The 26,680-nt window shown below is 39.9% G+C and overlaps 1 protein-coding gene across 1 annotated transcript in view; it reads left to right on the forward strand.

Moving 5' to 3' along the window:
- Positions 1-26,680, forward strand: part of pcxb (pyruvate carboxylase b) — a 214,435-nt gene that overhangs the window by 184,678 nt on the left and 3,077 nt on the right. The window contains exons 18-20 of the mRNA XM_059535847.1: positions 12,671-12,850; positions 21,884-22,132; positions 25,762-25,902. Coding sequence (XP_059391830.1) covers positions 12,671-12,850; positions 21,884-22,132; positions 25,762-25,902 — 570 coding nt within the window. The remainder of the gene's footprint in view (positions 1-12,670; positions 12,851-21,883; positions 22,133-25,761; positions 25,903-26,680) is intronic.

Here is a 26,680-nt window from a genome sequence, read left to right on the forward strand (position 1 = left end):
CCATCACAGTGACTTGGCCTGACCGAGTTTGGCATTGTGTCTGGGTACTTAACAAATCCTCTACTTAATTAACAACTCATTGATTTTTCTCTCTATTCCAAGTCAACTAAGAAGTTGAAGGATTTCTTTGTAACTGAGGGCGGCATCCTCATAATTTGAATCTTTCACCAGATCCATGCGTTCTTTTGGATTAACTCAATTTATGTTTTTTATTTTTCTTTTCCTATGTATTATGTTTTAAGAAAAATTTCACAATTAGCCATTAATGAGAATGGTAATAATATTTTTGTATGCCACTTTAAAAAGGCCTATTATGAATTTATATTTAAAACATTATGACTGCAATCTCAAAATTTGTTTAATAACACGTTGCAAAATAGTATGGTACTCTGCTATTCTTAACGCAACCAAAGCAGGAGCACCCCAGCCACCATGAGTCTTTAGGATTTGATTTAACACGAACTCCGGTGTCTTGACTTCAAATGACTGTGGCAGGATGAAGTAACATTCACGCTTAATTTAGTGAAATCACATTTGATTATCCAGACAGTTAAGTGCTCATCTTACGGAGAGTCATTCCTCTATGAGCAGTATTCCCTGGCTAAGATGACTGAATTTCTGAAGCAGAGGATAGTTATGCAAGAGTGTCAGAATTCTAATATCATACAAAGAACACATGTAACTCATGTAAAAGTGTATAATGTTGACATTTGTGCAAAATACGTTTTTTAATTGGTCACCTTAGAGTTTGGAGGTCTCCGCTGTGTTTTCCTCTACAGTCCCGGCGGTGCTCGAGTCACTCGGGGTCTGTGGGGTTGTTGTTAAATCTTTTGCTCTCAATAAGTCTTTGCACATGTAATGTCTGTGGCTTTGTATTTAAACAAGGATTAACCTTGCGTAACTTTGGTCTAGGACTCTATTACAAAACTTAATCCTAAATGTCACTCTATTTCTTTCCTTTTTTGACCTAATCTCAACACTCCAGTCCTAGAGTGGTTACGGTTTTTGTTTGTTTAATTTGTACCAAAATGTTTTTTTACCTTGGCAACATAATAAAACCATTTTAATACAACCCGAATTCCGGAAAAGTTGGGACGTTTTTTAAATTTTAATAAAATGAAAACTAAAAGACTTTCAAATCACATGAGCCAATATTTTATTCACAATAGAACATAGATAACATAGCAAATGTTTAAACTGAGAAAGTTTACAATTTTATGCACAAAATGAGCTCATTTCAATTTTGATTTCTGCTACAGGTCTCAAAATAGTTGGGACGGGGCATGTTTACCATGGTGTAGCATCTCCTTTTCTTTTCAAAAGAGTTTGAAGACGTCTGGGCATTGAGGCTATGAGTTGCTGGAGTTTTGCTGTTGGAATTTGGTCCCATTCTTGCCTTATATAGATTTCCAGCTGCTGAAGAGTTTGTGGTCGTCTTTGACGTATTTTTCGTTTAATGATGCGCCAAATGTTCTCTATAGGTGAAAGATCTGGACTGCAGGCAGGCCAGGTTAGCACACGGACTCTTCTACGACGAAGCCATGCTGTTGTTATAGCTGCAGTATGTGGTTTTGCATTGTCCTGCTGAAATAAACAAGGCCTTCCCTGAAATAGACGTTGTTTGGAGGGAAGCATATGTTGCTCTAAAACCTTTATATACCTTTCAGCATTAACAGAGCCTTAAAAAACATGCAAGCTGCCCATACCGTATGCACTTATGCACCCCCATACCATCAGAGATGCTGGCTTTTGAACTGAACGCTAATAACATGCTGGAAGGTCTCCCTCCTCTTTAGCCCGGAGGACACGGCGTCCGTGATTTCCAACAAGAATGTCAAATTTGGACTCGTCTGACCATAAAACACTATTCCACTTTGAAATAGTCCATTTTAAATGAGCCTTGGCCCACAGGACACGACGGCGCTTCTGGACCATGTTCACATATGGCTTCCTTTTTGCATGATAGAGCTTTAGTTGGCATCTGCTGATGGCACGGCGGATTGTGTTTACCGACAGTGGTTTCTGAAAGTATTCCTGGGCCTATTTAGTAATGTCATTAACACAATCATGCCGATGAGTGATGCAGTGTCGTCTGAGAGCCCGAAGACCACGGGCATCCAATAAAGGTCTCCGGCCTTGTCCCTTACGCACAGAGATTTCTCCAGTTTCTCTGAATCTTTTGATGATGTTATGCACTATGGATGATGAGATTTGCAAAGCCTTTGCAATTTGACGTTGAGGAACATTGTTTTTAAAGTTTTAAAGTTCGACTTTCACAGATTGGAGAGCCTCTGCCCATCTTTACTTCTGAGAGACTCTGCTTCTCTAAGACAAAGCTTTTATAGCTAATCATGTTACAGACCTGATATCAATTAACTTAATTAATCACTAGATGTTCTCCCAGCTGAATCTTTTCAAAACTGCTTGCTTTTTTAGCCATTTGTTGCCCCCGTGCCAACTTTTTTGAGACCTGTAGCAAGCATTAAATTTTAAATGAGCTAATTAAGTGGATAAAAGTGTAAAATTTCTCAGTTTAAACATTTGCTACGTTATCTATGTTCTATTGTGAATAAAATATTGGCTCATGTGATTTGAAATTCCTTTAGTTTTCATTTTATTAAAATTTAAAAAACGTCCCAACTTTTCCGGAATTCGGGTTGTACAATGATATCATTTTAAATACCTTGGAGCACAATTTTATTACCTTGGCATAAATCTAAATATTTGATAGGCCAATACTGTACTTTGTTACTTTTTATGGCAGTGCTTTCAAAGTGTATAGCCTACACTATACACTTTATGTATATAAAGTGTATAGTATACACTTATATACTATAAAATACTTTTATATATAAAGTATTTTTCACAGAGAGCTGAACTATTTATGTGTAAGAAAACGGCGTGACATTTAACATTTTATTCCTTTCGGTTATGAACTTTTAATGTCTAGAAGGTATTTCGCAACACATATTTTGAAACCACTGCTGATGTCTGAGTAGGATGGAATAAACACATGACACACTCGATTTGATGAATTAAAACTGGAATTTTTTACAAAAAGCCGAAGCCACTAGATCCAGTTCGTGAATGTTAAATGTAGTGCGCTATGTACAGCCTCAAGAGTAGAAAATAGTTTAAAATAAATTGTTAGTAAGAGAACATAAAGTGGCGCCAAAGAAAAGAACAGAGTATAACAAAACAATCCTTATGCTAATCCTAAACCTATCCATCCATCCATCCATCTTCTACCGCTTATCCGGGGCCGGGTCGCGGGGGCAGCAGTCTAAGCAGAGAACCCCAGACTTCCCTCTCCCTAGACACTTCCTCCAGCTCTTCTGGGGGGACACCGAGGCGTTCCCAGGCCAGCCGGGAGACATAGTCTCTCCAGCGTGTCCTAGGTCTCCCCCGGGGTCTCCTCCCAGTGGGATGTGCCCGGAACACCTTCCCGGGAAGGCGTCCAGGAGGCATCCGGAACAGATGCCCGAGCCACCTCAGCTGACCCCTCTCGATGTGGAGGAGCAGCGGCTCTACTCTGAGCTCCTCCCGGGTGACTGAGCTTCTCACCCTATCTCTAAGGGATCGCCCAGCCACCCTGCGGAGAAAGCACATTTCGGCCGCCTGTATCCGGGATCTTGTCCTTTCGGTCATGACCCAAAGCTCATGACCATAGGTGAGAGTAGGAACGTAGATTGACCGGTAAATCGAGAGCTTCGCCTTGCGGCTCAGCTCTTTCTTCACCACGACATCGACCGCATTACTGCAGAAGCTGCACCGATCCGTCTGTCAATCTCCCGTTCCATCCTTCCCTCACTCGTGAACAAGACCCCAAGATACTTAAACTCTTCCACTTGAGGCAGGAACTCTCCACCAACCTGAAGTGGGCAAGCCACCCTTTTCCGACTGAGGACCATGGCCTCGGATTTGGAGGTGCTGATTCTCATCCCAGCCGCTTCACACTCGGCTGCAAACCGTCCCAGTGCATGCTGAAGGTCCTGGCCTGATGAGGCCAACACGACAACATCATCCGCAAAGAGCAGAGACGAAATCGTGTTGTCACCAAACCTGACCCCCTCCGGCCCCTGGCTGCGCCTAGAAATTCTGTCCATAAAAATCATGAACAGAACCGGCGACAAAGGGCAGCCCTGCCGGAGTCCAACACGCACCGGGAACAAGTCTGACTTACAGCTGGCAATACGAACCAAGCTCCTGCTCCGTTCGTACAGGGACCGGATAGCCCTTATCAAAGGGCCCCGGACCCCATACTCCCGGAGAACCCTCCACAGGCCGCCGCGAGGGACACAGTCGAATGCCTTCTCCAAATCCACAAAGCACATGTGGACTGGTTGGGCATACTCCCATGAACCCTCCAGCACCCTGTAGAGGGTATAGAGCTGGTCCAGTGTTCCACGGCCTGGACGAAAACCACACTGTTCCTCCTGAATCCGAGGTTCTACTATCGGCCGGATTCTCCTCTCCAGTACCCTGGCATAGACTTTCCCAGGGAGGCTGAGAAGTGTGATCCCCCTGTAGTTGGAACACACCCTCCGGTCCCCCTTCTTAAAAAGAGGGACCACCACCCCGGTCTGCCATCCCAGAGGCACCGTCCCCGACTGCCACGTGATGCTGCAGAGGCGTGTCAGCCAAGACAGCCCCACAACATCCAGAGACTTGAGGTACTCAGGGCGGATCTCATCCACCCCCGGTGCCTTGCCACCGAGGAGTTTCTTGACTACCTCGGTGACTTCAGCTTGGGTTATGGACGAGTCCACATCTGAGCCCTCAGCCTCTGCTTCCTCAATGGAAGACGTGACAGCGGGATTGAGGAGATCCTCGAAGTATTCCTTCCACCGTCCAACGACATCCCCAGTTGAGGTCAACAGCTCCCCACCTCTACTGTAAACAGCGTTGGTAGGGCACTGCTTCCCTCTCCTGAGGCGCCGGACGGTTTGCCAGAATCTCTTCGAGGCTGACCGATAGTCCTTCTCCATGGCCTCACCGAACTCCTCCCAGGCCCGAGTTTTTGCCTCCACAACCACCCGGGCTGTAGTCCGCTTGGCCTGCCGGTACCTGTCAGCTGCCTCTGGAGTCCCACAAGCCAACCAGGCCCGATAGGACTCCTTCTTCAGCTTGACGGCATCCCTTACTTCCGGTGTCCACCACCGGGTTCGGGGATTGCCGCCTCGACAGGCACCGGAAACCTTACGGCCACAGCTCCGAGCGGCCGCTTCGACAATGGAGGTGGAGAACATGGTCCACTCGGACTCAATATCTCCAGCCTCCCTCGGGATCCGGTCGAAGCTCTGCCGGAGGTGGGAGTTGAAGATCTCTCTGACAGGAGACTCGGCCAAACGTTCCCAGCAGACCCTCACAGTACGTTTGGGTCTGCCGAGTCTGTCCAGCTTCCTCCCCCGCCATCGGATCCAACTCACCACCAGGTGGTGATCGGTTGACAGCTCCGCCCCTCTCTTCACCCGAGTGTCCAAGACATACGGCCGGAGGTCGGATGAAACGACCACAAAGTCAATCATCGACCTACGGCCTAGGGTGTCCTGGTGCCACGTGTACTGATGGACACCCTTATGCTTGAACATAGTGTTCGTTATGGACAAGCTGTAACTAGCACAGAAGTCCAATAACTGAACACCGCTCGGGTTCAGATCAGGGGGGCCGTTCCTCCCAATCACGCCCCTCCAGGTGTCACTGTCGTTGCCCACGTGGGCGTTGAAGTCCCCCAGTAAAACGACGGAGTCCCCAGTCGAAGCACTTTCCAGCACCCCTCCCAGAGACTCCAAGAAGGCTGGGTACTCTGCATTGCCGTTCGGCCCGTAGGCACAAACGACAGTGAGAGACCTATCCCCGACCCGAAGGCACAGGGAAGCGACCCTCTCGTTCACCGGGGTAAACTCCAACACATGGCAGCTGAGCTGGGGGGCTATAAGCAAACCCACACCAGCCCGCCGCCTCTCACCTTGGGCAACTCCAGAGTGGTGAAGAGTCCATCCTCTCTCGAGGAGTGTGGTACCAGAGCCCAAGCTGTGCGTAGAGGTGAGTCCGACTATCGCTAGTCGGAACCTCTCTACCTCACGCACAATCTCGGGCTCCTTCCCCGCCAGTGAGGTGACGTTCCACGTCCCTAGAGCTAGTTTCCGTGTCCAGGGATCGGGCTGTCGAGGCCCCCGCCTTCGACTGCCACCCGATTGTCTAAGCACCGGCCCCTTACGGTGCTTATCCTAAACCTAAACAAAGAAAAATGTGAAAAGAAAACCGAGATCTTCAGTGCATGCGGGCACTTAAATAAACTAGCTAAATAACAAAACATACAGGGAGTGGCGCTCACTCCTAACCTAGTGTGTCTAACAAGTTACCACTACGGGCGTTATGTATACCGCGGCATACTAACCTGACATTCTCTTACCAAAAGAGCAGCTTATAGGCAACCTCGTGGTGTTGAACTTGAACATACAGTTCTCAGTTTTGCTATCTCAAAAGTAAACAAGTCAAGTTCCAAAGAACAGAGGAACAGAGCGACACATACATCTCTCACTAACTTATCGAGTACAGGATTCACATAGTTCTTAGTTTAAAAAAAAAAAAAAGCGAGCCGTGATCCGAATGGTGAAGGTGAGCAGAGCCTCATACAGAGCGCTCAACACGCTGCGAGAGAGAGAGCGCGCATGAATGAACAGGTCGTTCTTTTGAAGTCATCTGGCAAACTCTGATTGGTTCCCAGACGCCGCCCCTAATGAGGGAATGATGAGTGACGTACTGCTAGGCCAATCACAGCAGAGTGAAGACTAAAAACACAGAGAGAAGATAATGAGCACCAATCATTCACACGTGCAAAGCACACTAGCGTGTCGCTAGTCTCTAGACTAAATGAAAACAAAACCCACGTGGAACGTAACACCTCCCCCCTTAAGAATCAACTATATGGGCTCAAATAAACATATAGTTGTTCAAATACTTCCGCTCAAATACCACAATAGGCAACATTCTCGACACCCTTCTTATGCTTAATCACTAAATTATAACCCTGTACAATCAGAGACCAGCGCATCAAGCGCTGATTCTGATTATACATGCGTGACAGAAATACTAACGGGTTGTGATCAGTGAACACAGTAACAGGAAAATTACTCGAGCCGACATATACATCGAAATACTGGAGAGCCATTAACAGTGCTAATGCTTCTTTTTCGATCGTCGAATAATTTAACTGATGTTTGTTAAATTTCCGCGAAAAATAACAGACCAGGTGATCGATCTCATCCTCACCGGTTTGAATCAAAACGGCTCCAGCGCCAACAGAACTCGCATCTACGTCGAGTTTAAAAGCAGAGTCAAATTTCGGTGCGGCTAAAACAGGTGCATTACACAGAAGATCCTTGATCGTACTAAAAGCATACTGACAATCTTCTGACCATCGAAACGTACGGGATGGACTAAGAAGCGAAGTCAACGGATGTGCAACAGTTGAAAAATTCTGGCAAAAGCCACGATAATAGCCAGCCATCCCTAAGAATCGACGGAGCTCTCGTCGGGTGGTTGGAACAGGGAACTCGGCTATAGCCGTAACCTTAGCTTCTAAAGGGCGCACTTCACCTTGACCAACTTCCTTCCCAATATACGTGATAGTGGCCTGTCCAAACTCGCATTTGGCTAAATTTAAAGTCAGTGAAGCTTTCTCAAGACGCTCAAAAACTGTGTGCAATGACGAATCGTGTTCTTCCCAGTCGGTCGAATAAACTACTAAATCATCTAAGTACGCATTGCACTTAGGTACTCCAGACAACACAAGATTAATGAGTCGCTGAAAGGTGGCCGGTGCGTTACGCATGCCGAAAGCCATTACGGAGTATTGGAGAAAACTATCAGGGGTGACAAAGGCTGAAATGTCAGAAGCGCGACTTGTAAGAGGAACTTGCCAGTAACCTTTTAACAGGTCTAACTTACTGACATAATGCGCTGAACCGAGATTGTCGACGCAATCTTCCATGCGCGGCAAAGGGTAACAATCGGGAACAGTCACAGCATTTATTTTCCGATAGTCAGTGCAGAATCGCGCGGTAGCATCACTCTTCGGCACTAATAAGCAGGGCGAACTCCAGGGACTCTTACTGAACTGAGAGAGACTATGCTCTAATAGATACTCCACCTCACTTCGCATTACATCTCGTTTCGCTGCATTTACACGGTACGCGTGCTGTTTAATCGGAGCAGCATCACCCACATTGATGTCGTGCTCCAGAACTGTAGTGCGAGAAGGTACATCATTAAACAAAGCAGGGAAACTGTTAATCAACTGCATAATATCACATCCTTGTCGTTCCGATAGATGAGATACATGAGATGGAAGATCAGTGCTGATAAAGCAGACCCTATCATAGGTAGCAGAACCAACACCGAATCGCCCTCATTAAAGGTACGCTGTACAGATTTACGATCGTAGTAATGTTTCATTTTTCCCTGTGCCACTTCAAGTGACTCTCTGGCCACAGAACAAGCTTGATGCAAACGCTCACGGAATTTACTCACATAATCCAGCACGTTCATTTTCGGGCTAGACTCAACAGACAGCAGGTTCTCTTTGAGCATTTTCAAAGGACCTCTAACAGTGTGACCGAATACTAATTCAGCAGGACTGAATCCGAGACTTTCCTGAACTGCTTCCCTAATCGCAAATAAAAGTAATGGTACCCCTTCATCCCACTCTTTACCTGTTTGCATACAGTATTTTCGAAGCATTGACTTTAACGTTTGGTGGAAACGTTCGAGTGCCCCCTGGCTTTCAGCGTGATAGGCACTGGCGATCCTATGTGACACATTTAAACTGGACAACACTTGAGTAAAAATTTTTGACAAAAAGTTAGTGCCTTGATCTGTCTGCACAATTTTTGGTAAACCAAACGTAGAAAAAAATTTAACAAGTGCTCTAGTTACGACAGGTGCCGTAATCTTTCTCAAGGGAATCGCCTCAGGAAACCGGGTCGCAGTACACATCACGGTCAATAAAAATTGATTACCAGTCTTAGATTTAGGTAATGGACCGACACAATCAACAATGACATGCTCGAATGGTTCTCCAACCACCGGGATAGGAATGAGAGGAGCACACTGGATTACTTGGTTCGGTTTGCCGGTAATCTGACAAACGTGACATGTGCGACAAAATTGTGTGACATCAGCTTTTATTCTGGGCCAAAAGAAGTGCGTTAAAACTCGGTGATAAGTTTTCTTAATCCCTAAATGTCCTGCCAGATCATGATCGTGAGATAACGACAAAATTTGTTGTCGGTAACATGAAGGAATCACGATCTGATACACAGTACTCCACTCAGCATCATCTGCTATCTCTGAACACCACTTGCGCATCAGTAACCCGTTCTCAACAAAATATGCAGCTTTCCTCTCTCGAGCTTTCTCTGGGGAAACAGCAGCAGCAAAACATTTCTGAAGACTTTTATCCTGCTTTTGAGCAACAATAATTCTCTCACGCGTCACATGCATTTTTTCACACGGAATATCTTGAACAAGCACATTTTCAACAGTTTTACTCTCCTCAGGCAAAACATCATCAATAAAAACAGGTGGAATAAAAGATGCAGCTAAATCATCAGCATCTATTTTACGAGCTTGAGCCCGCATAACTACACAAGTTGAAAAGGTTTCAGGATATGACTGTGATAATTCATCAGGCTGTATGGGTGCAACTGGATTGTCAAAGACTTCCAACAAAGGCATAATTCTCCCACCGGCTAAATCATTGCCTAAGATAACTTGTACCCCACTCACAGGTAGGCGTTCACGAACAGCTACTTTCACAAAGCCCGTGCACAGTTCTGATTCTAAGTGAATTCGATGTAACGGAACCTGAACGAGACCCATCTCTATGCCCTGCACTAGGACATTACTGCCACAGAAGGTTTGTTCAGAGAACGGCAGTACATCTCCACTAATAAAGGACTGCATAGCCCCTGTATCACGGAGCATCTGAACTCGAATTCGTTCCTCAGGATTTCCCGTAACGGAAATTAACCCTTCCATCAGAAAAGGTGCATAACTGGAATCAGGCTTGTCATTACACTCGATCTTTTTAGAATCAATCCGTTTCACAAAACCAGCACTCTTAGGTGCAGAACTCGACTGTTTTCGTTTCAGCACAATACAATCAGCGATTAAATGGCCAGGTTTGTGACAATAAAAACATTCTCGATCCTCCTTGGATTTAAAAGGAATTGGTTTGGGTCGAGACAGACTACTCGAACTCACTTGGACAGCAGTCTTCTCAGAACGTACTGAAGTAAACACATTTTTATGCGTCAAGGAAAACTCATCTGCCAAGACAGAGGCTTGAGATAAAGACGTGACTTTTTGTTCATTCAAGTAAACGACAACACGCTCAGGAATACAATTCTTAAATTCTTCTAAAAGAATAAGTTCTCGCATGTCTTTAAAATCATTTACTTTGCTAGATGTGCACCACTTATCAAACAAAATTCCTTTCTCCCTTGCAAATTCAACAAAAGTCTGGCTGAAGTGTTTTTTGTGACTTCTAAAACGCTGTCGGTAGGCTTCTGGTACAAGTTCATATGCGCGTAATATCGCAACTTTCACTAGCTCATAATTCAAGCTATCCTCTAAGGAAAGTGTAGCACAAACATCTTGAGCTTTACCGGTTAACTTGCACTGTAATAGTAGAGGCCAAACCTCTTTAGGCCAATGGAGCGTAGATGCAATCCGCTCAAATACACTAAAGTAAGAATCAACTTCTGTTTCTCGGAACTGTGGTACTAGTGAAATGTGTCTACTGACCTCAAAAGTGGTCCCCGCCGTGCCAGCATCAGCAGTCTGCGAGGGTTGTGTAACCGGAATAGGTGTCCTATTAGCTGCACTCAGCTCAAGTTCACGCAGCTTAATCTGTGTCTCCGCCTCGATTTCGAGCCTGCGGATTTCAAGTCGGTATTTCAGATCTGCCTCAATTCAACGGCTTTCCGCCCGTTCGCGTGCCTCCATTTGCACTCCCGCTAAACGAACTTTCAGTCGCGCATCACCTCCTTCAGACTCATCTGAGCCAGGAGAAAAAGGATCGGAAGGCGGCAAAACAGCCTTGGCTTCAGAGTCCTCTACCTCAGCCGTTTCGCTCCGCTCCTCCTCACCAGGGCGACCGTCAGAATCGGAGATACCTTCACCGACACCTGCGGACAATTTTAGAACACCTAATTCCACCAACCCCTGAGATACAGCAGACCTAACCTCTAGTTTACGCAGTTGCTTCGAGACAGCAAGTTTATAGTGAGCAGCGATCAGTACCAGATCCTCTTTCCTGCATTTACTAAGTTGTTCTTCTGTGGGTGCGCTAACAAAAGTATCCAAGTCAAAGGCAGCCATACTTATTCCTATCAAATCACTAATATACTCAACCAGCCCATCCGCTCACTAGGCTACATCACGAACATCGACTCTAACGAAAAGTTCTGTCATGGTCATTCCACCACTCACACCAGCAGTAAATATTCCAAATAATAACTAGGGAAAAAAATATGAATATTAATATCAATATTTCAATCCCGGACGAGCCCCGATTAAATGTTACGAACTTTTAATGTCTAGAAGGTATTTCGCAACACTTATTTTGAAACCACTGCTGATGTCCGAGTAGGATGGAATAAACACATGACACACTCGATTTGATGAATTAAAACTGGAATTTATTACGAAAAGCCGAAGCCACTAGATCCAGTTCGTGAATGTTAAATGTAGTGCGCTATGTACAGCCTCAAGAGTAGAAAATAGTTTAAAATAAATTGTTAGTAAGAGAACATAAAGTGGCGCCAAAGAAAAGAACAGAGTATAACAAAACAATCCTTATGCTAATCCTAAACCTAAACAAAGAAAAATGTGAAAAGAAAACCGAGATCTTCAGTGCATGCGGGCACTTAAATAAACTAGCTAAATAACAAAACATACAGGGAGTGGCGCTCACTCCTAACCTAGTGTGTCTAACAAGTTACCACTACGGGCGTTATGTATACCGCGGCATACTAACCTGACATTCTCTTACCAAAAGAGCAGCTTATAGGCAACCTCGTGGTGTTGAACTTGAACATACAGTTCTCAGTTTTGCTATCTCAAAAGTAAACAAGTCAAGTTCCAAAGAACAGAGGAACAGAGCGACACATACATCTCTCACTAACTTATCGAGTACAGGATTCACATAGTTCTTAGTTTAAAAAAAACAAACAAGCGAGCCGTGATCCGAATGGTGAAGGTGAGCAGAGCCTCATACAGAGCGCTCAACACGCTGCGAGAGAGAGAGCGAGCATGAATGAACAGGTCGTTCTTTTGAAGTCATCTGGCAAACTCTGATTGGTTCCCAGACGCCGCCCCTAATGAGGGAATGATGAGTGACGTACTGCTAGGCCAATCACAGCAGAGTGAAGACTAAAAACACAGAGAGAAGATAATGAACACCAATCATTCACACGTGCAAAGCACACTAGCGTGTCGCTAGTCTCTAGACTAAATGAAAACAAAACCCACGTGGAACGTAACACTTTCCTTAATCACCTGCTTTTTCCTTTTCTTCACCATGTGTGTCTTTCTTCCTCTCAAATCCTCATATTTAGTTCTCTTGGATTCTTTTGAAATAATTTCACTTTTGTTTCTTCAGGTGACCCCCTCCTCTAAGATTGTGGGTGATCTGGCCCAGTTTATGGTGCAGAACTCTCTGTCCCGAGCAGAGGTAGAAGAGAGAGCAGACGAGCTCTCCTTCCCTCTGTCTGTTGTGGAATTCCTGCAAGGACACATTGGAATACCACACGGAGGATTCCCTGAGCCCTTCAGGTCAAAGGTGAGATTACACTGTTTAATCAAAACAAAACTAGGTTTCACGGTTTTCTGTCATCATCTGAATATTCCTTAGAAAAAAAAGAAAAAAACATAATTTGTTTGTAAAATTTTGATTTTAAAAGGCAAATGGAAAACAAAAAATGATTACAATGACTCAAGTCAAAGTAACAGATATGTAAAACTGTAAATAAATGATTTCTATCCTTATTCATTTTTATAAGACTGGGGACATAAAATCTACTGCATAAATAGGATTGACCCTTTTTCATTTTTGGGTCAAGATTATATGAGTGCGACTCATGTAACAAACAAAACAATAGCATTCATTAGATTTTAGACTTTTAAAAACTTATTGAGACTGATGTAAAAAGTGCCACTTTATTTCTCATAGAAATTATCCCTGGAGAATTGAACATTCTTCATTACATTCAGTCATTTAGCAGATGCTATTATCCAAGACACCTACAAATGAGGGCAAAACATGATCATTTTTTGTTGTTGCTGTTGAGACTGACATTGGCATTGTTTTGGAATAATCTCTAGCTACACAGAGAGAGAAAGAGCGTGAGAGAGAAGAATGAAATCAGAAGGTAAAAGGATGCGATAAAGTGAGAGAAAGACAGTTCAAGTGATTGACTGAATAGCTTTGTGTGCATCCGTCACAAAGTTTGTGTGTATGTGTGAAAGACAGGATAAGAGACAAAAGGTTTAAGGCTGAGTAAAGCTTGTCACTTGCCAGGCGCTTTCTCAGTAGTGGCTGTGGCGTTTCCCTCTTCTTGTGCTCAAAGTCTTGCTGAGAAAAGAAACCATGCAGAGTCAGACTGATCCATTATAATGCACACACACACACACACATACACACATCTACAATTATGAGGTCACAGGAGAAACTTTTGCTTAATTTTTAAATGGCGTGTTTAGTGAGGACCGACATCCTGCTTGTGCAGTTGAGGGCAAATTTACTTTGATTTACTATTTCTCTAGCACACACACATAAACAGACAGACAAACCCTTTTGAAGCACTCTGAAGTCCAAAAATGAAAGATCAAACGCGGTTTGTCAGCACTGGCAGCATTTCCATGTAGGAGAGCTCAGTGAGTGGCCTCAGTTTAACACAGAGCGAAAGAGTCAACCAGAAAAAGACAGAAAAAGATTTGAACAGTTCATATAGTGACTTTAATTCTGTGTCATAGTAGGAAAGAAAAAAAACATAATAAAGTCTGTAATTAATTATTTTGTGGCTCTGAATGAAGTCAACTAAACATTTTAAGTGTGACTGACATTTGCAGCCTGCTTTAAATTTTCCTCAAACAGAACCATGGGGTCACATGATATCTTAGAGTAGAGACAAAAATATGACTGACTTATCCTCTATGCAACAAGGATATTTCTGATATTGGCATCTTAATGTGTGATCACTGATATATTATAAATGTTCCAGTAATTACAACAAATCCTGCATGTACTTCCTGCCTTGTTCAAGTTGCTAAGTAACTGGAAAGTTTGTTGCTAGTTCATATACAGTAGTTCTTCCAGCTAAACACACAGACACAGAAAAAAAATGTGTTGAGATAATTTTCACTTAGGATTTATTAGTAAATTTAACAAATAATTAGAAATGGGAAGCAACACATTTAATTAAATGTGAAATTTTGAAGTAGAAAGAAATAGTATTTCCCTGTTAAAAAAAAAATCTACTCTAATCTGTTTTAGATAAAACTTTAAAAAAATGGCTTTATTAGCCTTTTAGCTGTAATATGACAAAAGCACTTAAACAACCATACACCATTCATTCAAGATTGGCATGTATGTTAACGCATAGGAAATAATGGCACTACATTGTGCATTAAAAACAAATTAGAAATGACGGCAATGTCTCTCAAGTTTGTTTTCAGAATTTGAATCCATCTAAAACTAATAAGTGCCAACTATATTATTTCAACAGCCATTTAGCTCATTGTACATGTGATCTGTTGTAGCATGTCTCCTCACTTTTTAGTGCCCACAAGCATTTCAGATGATCAGAATGCACTAATAGATCATTTGGCTGTGATGTCAGCATCTGTGCTTTCATATTTATCTTCATATGCTGTTGGTATTGCTTTTTCAGTTAGGTATTCACCTGATCTTACTTAATCATGTGAGATTTGAAAGGACATTTAGCTAATAAAATGAGATCACTCTGCAATCCTTTTTATATTTCGACAAAGGGTCAGCCAAGAAAAATTATACTTTTCCCATATCTCATTGGTAAACATCCAAAAACAACTCTTACATTCATCTCTTTTAGAGTCAATTTATGCCTCAAACCAAACACTTGAATATATTAAAATTTGATTCAATAATATTTCTACTTGTTTCATGATTTCAAAACATTATTTTTGTGACCTAATATATTCTACCGCGTCTCACATTTTTTTGCCTTCAGTGTGGAAAGACAAGTGAAATATCATCGGATCATTGGATTGAATCATTTGGTAATAGTTGATTGTACTGTTATTTAACAATATACTGATGATTCTGCTGAGAAAGCATCATTCGGAAAAACAACTTTCTTTAGACCAACACTTCATAACAGTTCTGAGTTTTGAAAATTATGATCTAGAGCCATACAGTGCAAGGACTCTAAATCTATTCCTCAAGCCTCATTTTTATGTGTGTTAAATTCAGTATGACGTCCAGCCTGACGTTCATTGCACACTGAGTTCGAAATTTTCAAATGCGTATTTTTGTATTCGTTATCCTAAAAATTTGTCATGCACAGAAACCTTGCACACTGAGTCCGATATGAATAATTAATCTGTTGTGAAATAGTTCGCAAAACAATACTAAATTGAGTCCTTAAGTAGTGAGGATGATTTTGTTGTCCTCTCGCTTCTTAAAAAGAGAAAAAGAAAGGAAATATTGGGTCCATCCAATCCTAAAATATAGAGAGGAAGGAGAGTTCCATCTCCTTATGAAGGAGCAGCTGGATTATCACAGGCAATTCGAAGTTTACTTCAGGATGTCAGTAGCTCAGTTTGATGCATTGCTAGCGATACTAGAGGCACATATTAAAAAGAAGAGCACCAATTTGAACTCAGTGTGTAAGGATCTTTACAGTGCTTTGTGCTGCAAGACAAAGTGGATGAACTTGACAATCGCCCTTCTGGATTTTGGCATTTCACTTGTATGGTGGTCCTGAACTGTCAAAACACATCTCAAAATGCTTGCTACGGATTCGAAAAATGCAGAGAATTGAACTCGATCCAATCTTTTTTATGACGGATGAAAGTTTCGGGGGCAGTGTGTAAAATTGATTGCCACAGCTTGAGGTCGTATTTGTTTCTCAACGTGTGAAAATGTTGCAATGGCCTTGAGGTCTGTTGCACCTGTTTTGGACACTCATATTTCATTACACTGTGTTGTAGTTATATGCTGCATTGATGCATTGTCTCTAAACATTTCGCTGAAAAATATCCTTGTGTGCTATTATTGTTCTGTCACCTGCACTGACTAAATATAAGTTAGCAAAAATAAGCTCCCTAATACTGACTTACCCATAATGCATTAAAGCTTTTTAAAAGGCTAATGATGCTATGTCCTCTGACCTGGATATACGTTCAACACCACAGCCCCAGGCATGGTCAACATATGTGTCTGTGGGTGTATTTAAAACACACTCTTCAGAATAGGTTGGAAAGTTTCATAGAGCCTATGGTGACTCACTCATGCGTCCGGGGGTCTATCTCTGCCAATCAGGTCATCCAGATAAACTCAGATAACCAGAAGTGGTGCGTTACACACCACTGGACAAACACTGATAAGAGTGGGCAATCTTCTCCCACAGGCGTACACACAAACACACACTTTTACCTGCACAAACAGGTCGAGATGAGGAAATACAGTACAACAATAGACTTGATGATATGATCAAAACATGTCATGCGCCATCATGGCTGTAAATCTGCAATGGTTTGAGATGTGAAACGAGACCACAGGCTTCCATATAAACATCTATCACCAAAATATTTAAAGTTTGTATTTAAGTCTATTTAGTGACCAAGAAACAGCCTGAGGGGATAAAATTCTTCACACCTTTCCGCATGCCGTTTTAGTGATGTTAGCAGACACTTCAATTAAACATTGCTCTGATCTCAATCCTAAGGGTGATTAACCACTCTATCTTTAGAAGCCCTTCCTACCACACACACACACACATATTCCTTGCTTATAAATGGCCTCAAAAGCTGTCAAATTAATGAAGAGTGACTGAATGAAGCGTGGAGCATCTTTGAACTGCAGCCTCTGTGACTAATAGAATTGGTGAGCCCTCTTTTGTGTATCATGCCTCCGCCAAGGGAAAAGCCTCTAAAGCCTTTCCCAGCAATCCTCAGGGAGCTCCTCCATACACTAATCAGCATGTTTTATGTATTATTTAAAATGCATTAGCTTGGCTGAATGTGCTAATAACTGGCTCATCTAGAGCAGAGACACTTCAGCACTTAACGAGGAAGCAGTGTGATCATAGGAGGGTATGTCACATCGTTTTTAAGATGCATGGAAAGGTCTGGAGAACCATGGCACTACACACAGATGACGAGAGCAGCTCACAAGACATGATTGTAGTTTATATGATGTCGATGGCGGTGCCTGGAAGTGGACAGGTCCTGGTGTCACAATATAAAAAATGGGCTAATTAATATTAATAAGCTGATTACTTGCTTACCAATTTCAAACCCTGCTCACAATTTATGAATTGTTGATCTGTGCAGATGTGCTTGAGTTGCATGGGTTTTTAGGCTTTTCATGTTGATTTGACATTTTGTTACCTGGGTTCAGTTTGCTCCGATATATATTTTTTAAAACCTTTTAAAATGAAGCAATAAATGAACCATGAGCTATTCTGACTAATTTAGCATCAGAGTACGGTTAGATATAAAACTACTTTAACAATTAAAATACTCAATACTAGAACTGAGAAATTTTGCACTAACTGGATATTTGCTTTGTGTGTGTCATAGAAATTTGTTTGCCAAAAAACATCCGAGTTGCTTCTTTACCCCCAAGATTCTGACTGACTGCATCAGTGAGATGCTGCAAGGATTCAGTAGGTCATAAAATCAAGAGCTAGTAAGATAAAAACGCATTCCAAAAGCTTTCCTGGTTTCTCATCTTCAGATTAAGATTTGAGGGTGAGTCACAAATGAAATATCTGTCAGACTTTGTTAGGGATAAACAACCATATGGACTCTCTACCATCACAAAGGTTCTTTATCAGTACAGACTGATCATACTCATCTGCACACTAACTGTGTTAGATGATTGATTGATTGATGGACTGACTGAGACAGGTTGTTCAGAGGATGTGTGTGAATGACAGCACATTTCTTTACATCCCTTTCAACTGTGAGACTGCCAGCCATTACTGTCATAGCCCATAGGCACAGTCCTAATGCCTTGAATGTACACTTCCCCTATAGGTACCTGTCATGATTTCTCTCTCCTCTACAGCAGTGTTGGGGAATAACAAACTAAAAGTAGCAACGATAGTAACTTCCATTAGCATCACAGTAGTTCAGCTGTTTTCAAAACACAATCATTTCCAGTAATGAGCTTCTTTTACCAATGATTGAAAAAGCTACATCAGTATTTATTTATCAGTTTTATTTCTCACATATAAATTTAAATTGTCTCTATGAATCATTGGGAATTCCAGTTAATTTTAATGAAGGTTTGTTTTCAAATGCTTCCTTTCAGTTAAATGACCATGTAAAATTTAAACATAATTACATTTAGCACCCAAATGACATTTTATGTGTTTCGTTTTGCAGAATTTTAATATTTATTCAAATAATTTGACACAATAATATACATGACCATTGTAAAAAACTGTGATGATAATAATAAGAAATGTTTCGCGGGCACCACAAAGCATATTAGAATGATTTCTGAATGACCACTGAAGACTAATAATGGCTGCTGAAAATTCAGGCTTGTCATTACAGTTTAAAATATATTAAAATAGAAAACAGATTTTTTAAATAGTTTCAATATTTCTTCATATTACTGTATCACTGTATATTCGATAAAATAATTTCCTTAGTAAGGACAAGAGACTTCTTTCAAAAAAAATTTTTTTTTTTAAATGTTACAGACTACAAACGTTTTAATGGCAATGTACAGGTAGTTATTATTAATTGAATGGCGCTATTCATTTGTCGTAAAATTTAAATGCAATCATGTTGCTTATAGTGTTATTTGGTGTAAACTCATTTGTTAAAATGCGTATCTTAAGTATTGTTTAAATTGGTATCCAGTCTCAGTGTCTCAAGTCAAGTATCACAGTTCTACGAGATATTGTACTGTGGGCCAGAGATGATATAGAGAAGCAGTGCAGTCACATGCAAGCATGCTTATTGATGCTTACACAAACACATGCACACACCTGCTTCAGCTAAAAAGCTGTTGTGATTTTCTTTCATGTTGCTATATATGATCTGGCAGTTAGTGTGTAAACATACTCTCAGTTGGGACAATTACACAGCTCCCTCTGAGGCTCGACTACAGGAAGATGTGTTCAGGTCAGAGAGCAAAATGCTTCACACTGTTTTATGGCTACATGAGTTCCCATTACAGCCCACTGCTTTGTAGTCTTCTGTCCTGTGGATCCTGTGAGGAGAGCAATGGACCATCACGCCTGACGAATTTGATTTGGGCCAGTGAAATGAGTCTCTTTGTTAGCTAATGTGCATGAGAGTACTCGCAGACAGATGGAGAGCAGAAAAACTCCTAGTGGATTTTCAGACATATAATTAAATGCGATCTCTTTTATACCCATTTCAATGAAAATTTGTCTGGATTTTGCATGGGAATATTCCTAGAAATCAAAGTGTGAGGGACACATAAATGTACATTTCTTATTAATTGACATATTTAGTGGAGCACCACAAAGAACTTAATCAGTTTAGCTCTTCATAAGTCGCTTAATGTATTTTCAAATTAAATTAAGCATCACTCGACTCCTTTTCTTTGTACTGACAGACAGATGTCTGGTGATTTATGGTCACAGAGACTGGTAATATTTTGGTGGCACCTTTTTTATCTAGGCTTATTGATTTTTCTTGGAGGATTGTTTAGCACACGACATCACCATAGCGATATTTCCAGCCAGGCTATGACAGGACAGAATGACAAACAGCCTAAATGCACACACTTGGATGGGGACAGATGATTCAGGGGAAAAAAAAGAGCAAATCTCATTTCCTTCCAATCTGTGTCAACAATGTCAAATATCCCCTTTCACCCAGCCCAGAAACCAATGTGAGAGAAACAGAAGCTCTCCTAGCAACTTCTCTCGCCTCAGATGTCTGATATAGTAACTGCTATTTTTCTGAGTTATGAAATTGCATAACCTCTGACAAAAGTCCATGAACTTTTCCGCAGTTTCTCTGCAAATCACCTGGTAATCCATGTAGCGCTGTTTCCTAACTATACGGCAGAGAGTCTGAGTGCACATGCCAGCAATCTTAGAAAGCGTCTTTCCCAACTATATGTGTAGCAGCTCAATTTCTCTCGCAGTAGTTTATGATAATTCCAGGGCAGATAAGGAATACATAATGCTATGCTTTAACTTACTATGAAATAAATGCAGTTCAAGTCTTCTCCTTAAACTCCTCACCTTACCTCAGGCTTGGAAAGTTAGTTTTAAAGTCTTCTCACTCCTATTGCATAGCTTTACTGTCTTTACTACTTTCCTTTTTAGGTTTTGTGAATTTTTCCACATTAGGACTATTGTACATGTACATTCCCTGGCAGAAGACATTAAATGTGGTAGAGATGGAGACCTTTCACAATCTTAAAAAGGATATTCCACTAGAAAATGAAAATGTCTGCAACTGACACATCCAGTGAGGACTCTGAGATGTGTTACACTACTGATAAAAACAAAGAGCCTCTCAGTTCTGAGGTATTGAGATTGTTATATATGAATCATAAGCTTCACAGGACTGACGTGGGAAAATAAATAAATGCCCCTGTGGGATCTCAAGTGATGGAGTGATAAGAAAAAAAAGATTAGAAAGTAAGGAAGTACACAAGAGAACTTCTCTACCCAAAAGCTAGTCTGGACAAATAAGCTTTGCATACAAACGCTCAGACAGGGTAACTGACTCCCAGAACCGCTAAAATAAACCTATAGGACGCATTAAACAAAACTGAGCCCATATGGCCTGAAATCATGACTCAACTGCTATTAAGTGGCAAATTTTTAAAAAGTTAGGTGGGTTGGGACTGCAGGGAGCCTTTTCAACTATTTTATCTGAATAACCAAATCGACTGCTGAGCGTTTTATGAGCTGATCTGTTTTGTTTTCTCTTTCTCTCCTGCACCAGCCCTTTTGTGTAGTCTATTCACTTTGCTCCCATTAACCATCAGAGTGTTTCTCAGTGCAAGTCCAAGGACCATTTTTCAGTTCGTTCTCACTGCTGTGAAACAAAAAGGAGAAAATAGTGTCACTTGGTTGTTGTTGCCTTGCCAACACCAAGAAATCAGCGAGTTTTTGTCTATAATGAGTTGAGTCATTTTAATGGCATATTGATGGTGTGGCTTCTCCTTTGCAATTGACCTATTTGTCAAAGTGTTTCTGCCTTTTTTCATTAACGCCCACTCTGACAGCACTAATGATGTATTTAGTATGTTTGAGCTTGCAAAGTCAGGCACTAGCCAGAAGACATAAACAGTGTAAGATAGTCAATAGTGCTATTGTTGATTAATTTGCTAAATATTTAGGCTTTTTGTTGATGGAATCCATTCAAAATGTGTGTTGGAAATCTCAAAGTTGCATGAGTGATCCCAGAGAGATGTGACCCGAGACCTGAGGACTGACTCACATTAGCATTTAGTTCTCTTGTTCTTGAGCTGGGGGAGCTTTAGGGGTCCATAAATACAAAGATGCCTCTGTAAGGGCATTACCCCAGTGACAAGCTGCTGTACTCTTAAAGCAACCGCTTTTAATTTTTTCCCAGAGTCTAACAAATTTGATATGTTTTAAAGGTTCTCAAGTCATTGCCTCGAATCGAAGGTCGTCCAGGGGCTTCACTACCACCAATGGACTTTGAGGCTCTTGAGTCTGATCTTCGGGTGGCACATGGTGATGAAATAACTCCTGAAGATGTGATGTCGGCAGCCATGTACCCTAAAGTCTTCCAGGAGTTTAAAGAGTTCACATCAAAGTTTGGCCCAGTGGACTGCCTTAACACTCGCCTGTTTCTGGATGGCCCCAAAATCGCAGAGGAGTTTCAGGTGGGTCACAATAAGCCTTATATCAACAGACTTCAATGATGTGTCTCTCTTATATTTTTATCCGGTTCTGCTCATACTGCTCATTCCACTTGCAGAATATGCAAAATGTTAATTGTTTTTTTTATTTAGTACTATCCTGCTAAAATATGTATTAGTGTCCTGATAAAAAGACTTTTTCAGTGTTTAAGTGCTATAATTGAGTCTCCAGTGCAACCAAGAAAACGTGAAAATGAACAACCCAGTTATATATATATACATATATATATATATATATATATATATATATATATATATATATATATATATATATATATATATACATACATATATATATATATACATATATATATATATACATATATATATATATATATATATATATATATATATATATATATACATACATATATATATATATACATACATATATATATACATACATATATATGTATATGTATATATATATGTATATATATATATATATGTATATATATATATATATGTATATATATATATATATATGTATATATATATATATATGTATATATATATATATGTATATATATATATATGTATATATATATATATATATGTATATATATATATATGTATATATATATATATGTATATATATATATATATATGTATATATATATATATGTATATATATATGTATATATATATATATATATACATATATATATATATATATATATATATATATGTATATATATATATATATATGTATATATATATATATGTATATATATATGTATATATATATATATATATACATATATATATACATATATATACATATATATATATATACATATATATATATATACACATATATATATATATATACATATATATATATATACATATATATATATATACACATATATATATATATATATATATATATATATATACATATATATATATATACACATATATATATATATATATATATATATATATATATATACATATATATACATATATATATATATATACATATATATATACATATATATATACATATATATATATATATATATATATTTTTTTTTTTTTTTTTTTTTTTTTTTTTTTTTTTTTGTGAGCCTTTTTCTGCAAGCTCGTGTAAAAACTACCATGTCAGATTTTGCTCCCTCCGTGACATAGAAGGGGGATCTTATTGTAATATTATCAACTTTTGATCTGCAAGTTACCACCCATAGCGCCGACCACCCACAAACTTGTGTATTTGGCAGTTTAAGCCAATAATACATGAAAGAAAACTTAGTTTAGCACTCTTACACTGTGTGAAATCCACTTTCTGTGCTTCGGACGTGTGCGCTCAGAAAAGCATAAATCAGAAAAATGTAACTAATATGGTTCAAAATGCATGATTTTAGCGCGATAGACATGATCATCAAAACTAAACATGTTTTTAGCAGAGTATCTGATGTTGCAGATGTGAAGGGACACCACTATTCTGGAAATGGGGCACAGGGCAGCAGCTCATTTGCATTTAAAGAGACATACACAAAAACAGCGTTTTTCTGCTTCGACTCAAAATGGGCATTTTCAAAATGATATACTGTAATAAAGTAGTTTGCAGTATTTTGAGCTGAAACATCAACGGACACATTCTGGGTATACCTAAGACTTATATTACATATTGGAAAAGAGGTATAATATGTCTTCTTTAAGTGATTTTACATAGCAGTCATTTCCACATACACTAGGCAAAATAATAACTGAATTGATCAAAATTACCCTGTTCAAAAGTTTGAATACCATTGAATCTTTAAAACTGTGTTTAAAACTTTACATCCTTACTTTTGAGCAGGATGATGTGTACATTTTTCGTATTTTGTTAAAAGATCATATTTTTTATTTAGTACTGTCCTTCAGAAGCAACATAAAATAGTTAAACATTTCCCAGAAGTATACGTATTTAAATTATTTATCCTAATTTAAACCAATTATCCAATGCACCCACTCCAGGTCTTAATGCATCTTGTTGCTTTCTTGGGCATAAGTAAATGTTTTCACCTTTTATAATAGCTGTGTAACAACACACTGAAATAAGATTCAAGGGTATGTAAACTTCTGAACAGGGTCCTTTTTTATATAAATTCAGTTATTATTTTGTGTTGTCGACAATATGTATGCATCTGTTATGTGAAACAGTATTAAAAAAATAACATTCAGGACAGTATTAAAAAAATAGCATGCAATTTTATGATCCTTCTTATTAGGGTTGAAATTATTAACATTTTGCATTTTCTGCAAGGGTTTTGTAAACTTATTAGCAGAATATATATTTTTCACTGTGCCTTATTTCTTGTACTAAGTTATTTCAACTATATTTCACCCTGTTAAATTTATAACACTATGGGATTTGACCTTTTAAGCTTTAGCCAAGAGCCTGACTGCTCTCTCACCAGGAGAATTGCAAAATTAGATTTCCTGTGTCCTCAACTAGCCTCCACTTTCACAAAGTTTATTAGCACACTTTATTGTAACCGTGGTTGTAAAATTGATTAGCATAGTAAGATTGAATAGCATCCCTCTTTTATGTTCAAAATATATTACTTTGAACATCTAGGCTCTCTTTGTGAAAGTGTTGAGAAGTCAGATAAAGCATAAATTATGTTTTAAAGCTCTAATTTAACAGAGTTTAACATTGTAATGTTCAGGTAGTCTATGTTTTTAGCTTATTCTATGCTAGTTTGAATGAATGAATGAATGAATGAATGAGGCATTTATATAGCACTTTATTGTGTATTGCTGTACACCCAAAGTGCTTTACAATCACATGGGGGGAATAAAAAAAAAAGTTTCTGAATAATCTCAAACTGGTGTGGCTGTTTCTCTATCTAGCTGTGCCCTACGGTGTTTCTAAATGTGTTGATTGGAGCTTAGCCATGTGTTTGGCTCCTAATACCCAGTTTTGAGTGAAGTGGGTGTTACCTGGCAGGCATGAATGTGTCTCGGAGTCCTACTGCAAGCACCACGAGAACTGAGAGCACCAGATGCAGGACTCGCATAGCTGATCACGCTCTGAAACAGAGCGAGAGCCAGACAGGAAGTGAAGCGAACTCACTTACAAAGTCATTTTACTTTGAAAATGCATCAAATCTGTTAGATCGACTTTGCTTGCATTTCTTAATCGTCTTCTGGCCTGATTCTTCAAACCAGGTCTCTCTGTACCCTTTCAAACTGAAGCAGATTTTCCTCGGCTGACATGCATAATCATACATTTCTCAGGGACTGAAGTTATTTGGCGTTGTGTTTCTCCACCCAGTAGAGCTGTCCAAATGAGATGTTAGTCGTGGCTGATTAGCGTAGATTAGCATGAGCTATATTAAGCTGTCACTGAGGCGAACGCAGGCGCACCCGAAAATAGCATTCCATCCACAGCCAAAGAGCACATGGAACAGACCTAAAGCATCCCAGAGGCCTGTGCTAATCACTCATCCATAAATTTTGCTTTAAATTGTTTTTTCAGCCTATTGTGCACCAGTCTGATTTTGTTAGTTTTTTTAAGCACAATCACACTGCATTTAATTTTTCATACCTACAGTAGATTGTTTTTGCAGTTTTTACGTGGCTTTGGCTCTTTCCTCTCACAGGTGGAGTTGGAGAGAGGGAAAACGTTGCACATCAAAGCCTTGGCCTTGGGTGACTTGAACAAGTCTGGTCAGAGGGAGGTGTTTTTTGAACTCAACGGCCAGCTGCGTTCAGTCTTGGTCAAGGATACTGCAGCAATGAAGGTAACTGTTCGCTGTTTATTTTCCTCACTAGATTGGTTTGTTTCATCACTGAAAAGCAATTATCCTGATGCAAACAGTACACTCAATCATTCAGACATGTTTTGCGAATGTTCCCTTTGCTCTCTCGAGGTGTGAATAATTTCTGTCATAAGCTAAAAATGATCTTGCTCTTGCTGTCATGGGCGTTTATCACATAGAGGCAGCGGTGTTAAAAAAAACATCTTTTAAATCATCAGGAAGCACAATGTATGCTTTCATTACAAGTCAATAAAGCTATGTAGGATCTTCATGTCAGCCATGGACACAGCCATTCTAACTGCACCATGTACTACTTGTAAAAATATAATTTGGCAGATTATAGCATGATTTGACAGAACTGAAGATCTCACTTTCTTTGCCCACACATAACACATCATTTTAAAGATGATTCATTCATTATAAGATATTCTCTCTGGTAAACAAACATTCAAATAGTCCTAGCCTGGAAAATGGTTTCTTCTCTTTGTAGATGCTCTTTTTGTTTATTATTGTCTTCTTTGGCTTAGTATGGCATACTGATGATGTTCAAAACACACTTAGTGTCAGATAAGTCAGAGCGATGACACTCACTCAGCATATGCTCAGCAGAGCTCTCCTTCTGCCTGAACACAGCTAGCAAGAGCATTTCTCCTCATGACATAAAGTTTGTTTTTGCGGCTCCAACGTTTTTCTTCTGTCTAAAGTTTTGGTTCCTTTGAAATGAAACTTAAAACTGAATTATCTCCAGACTGTTAAAAGT

This window comes from Carassius carassius, chromosome 3 (genome assembly GCF_963082965.1).
Source record: "Carassius carassius chromosome 3, fCarCar2.1, whole genome shotgun sequence".
In the NCBI taxonomy this organism is placed as follows: Eukaryota; Metazoa; Chordata; class Actinopteri; order Cypriniformes; family Cyprinidae; genus Carassius; species Carassius carassius.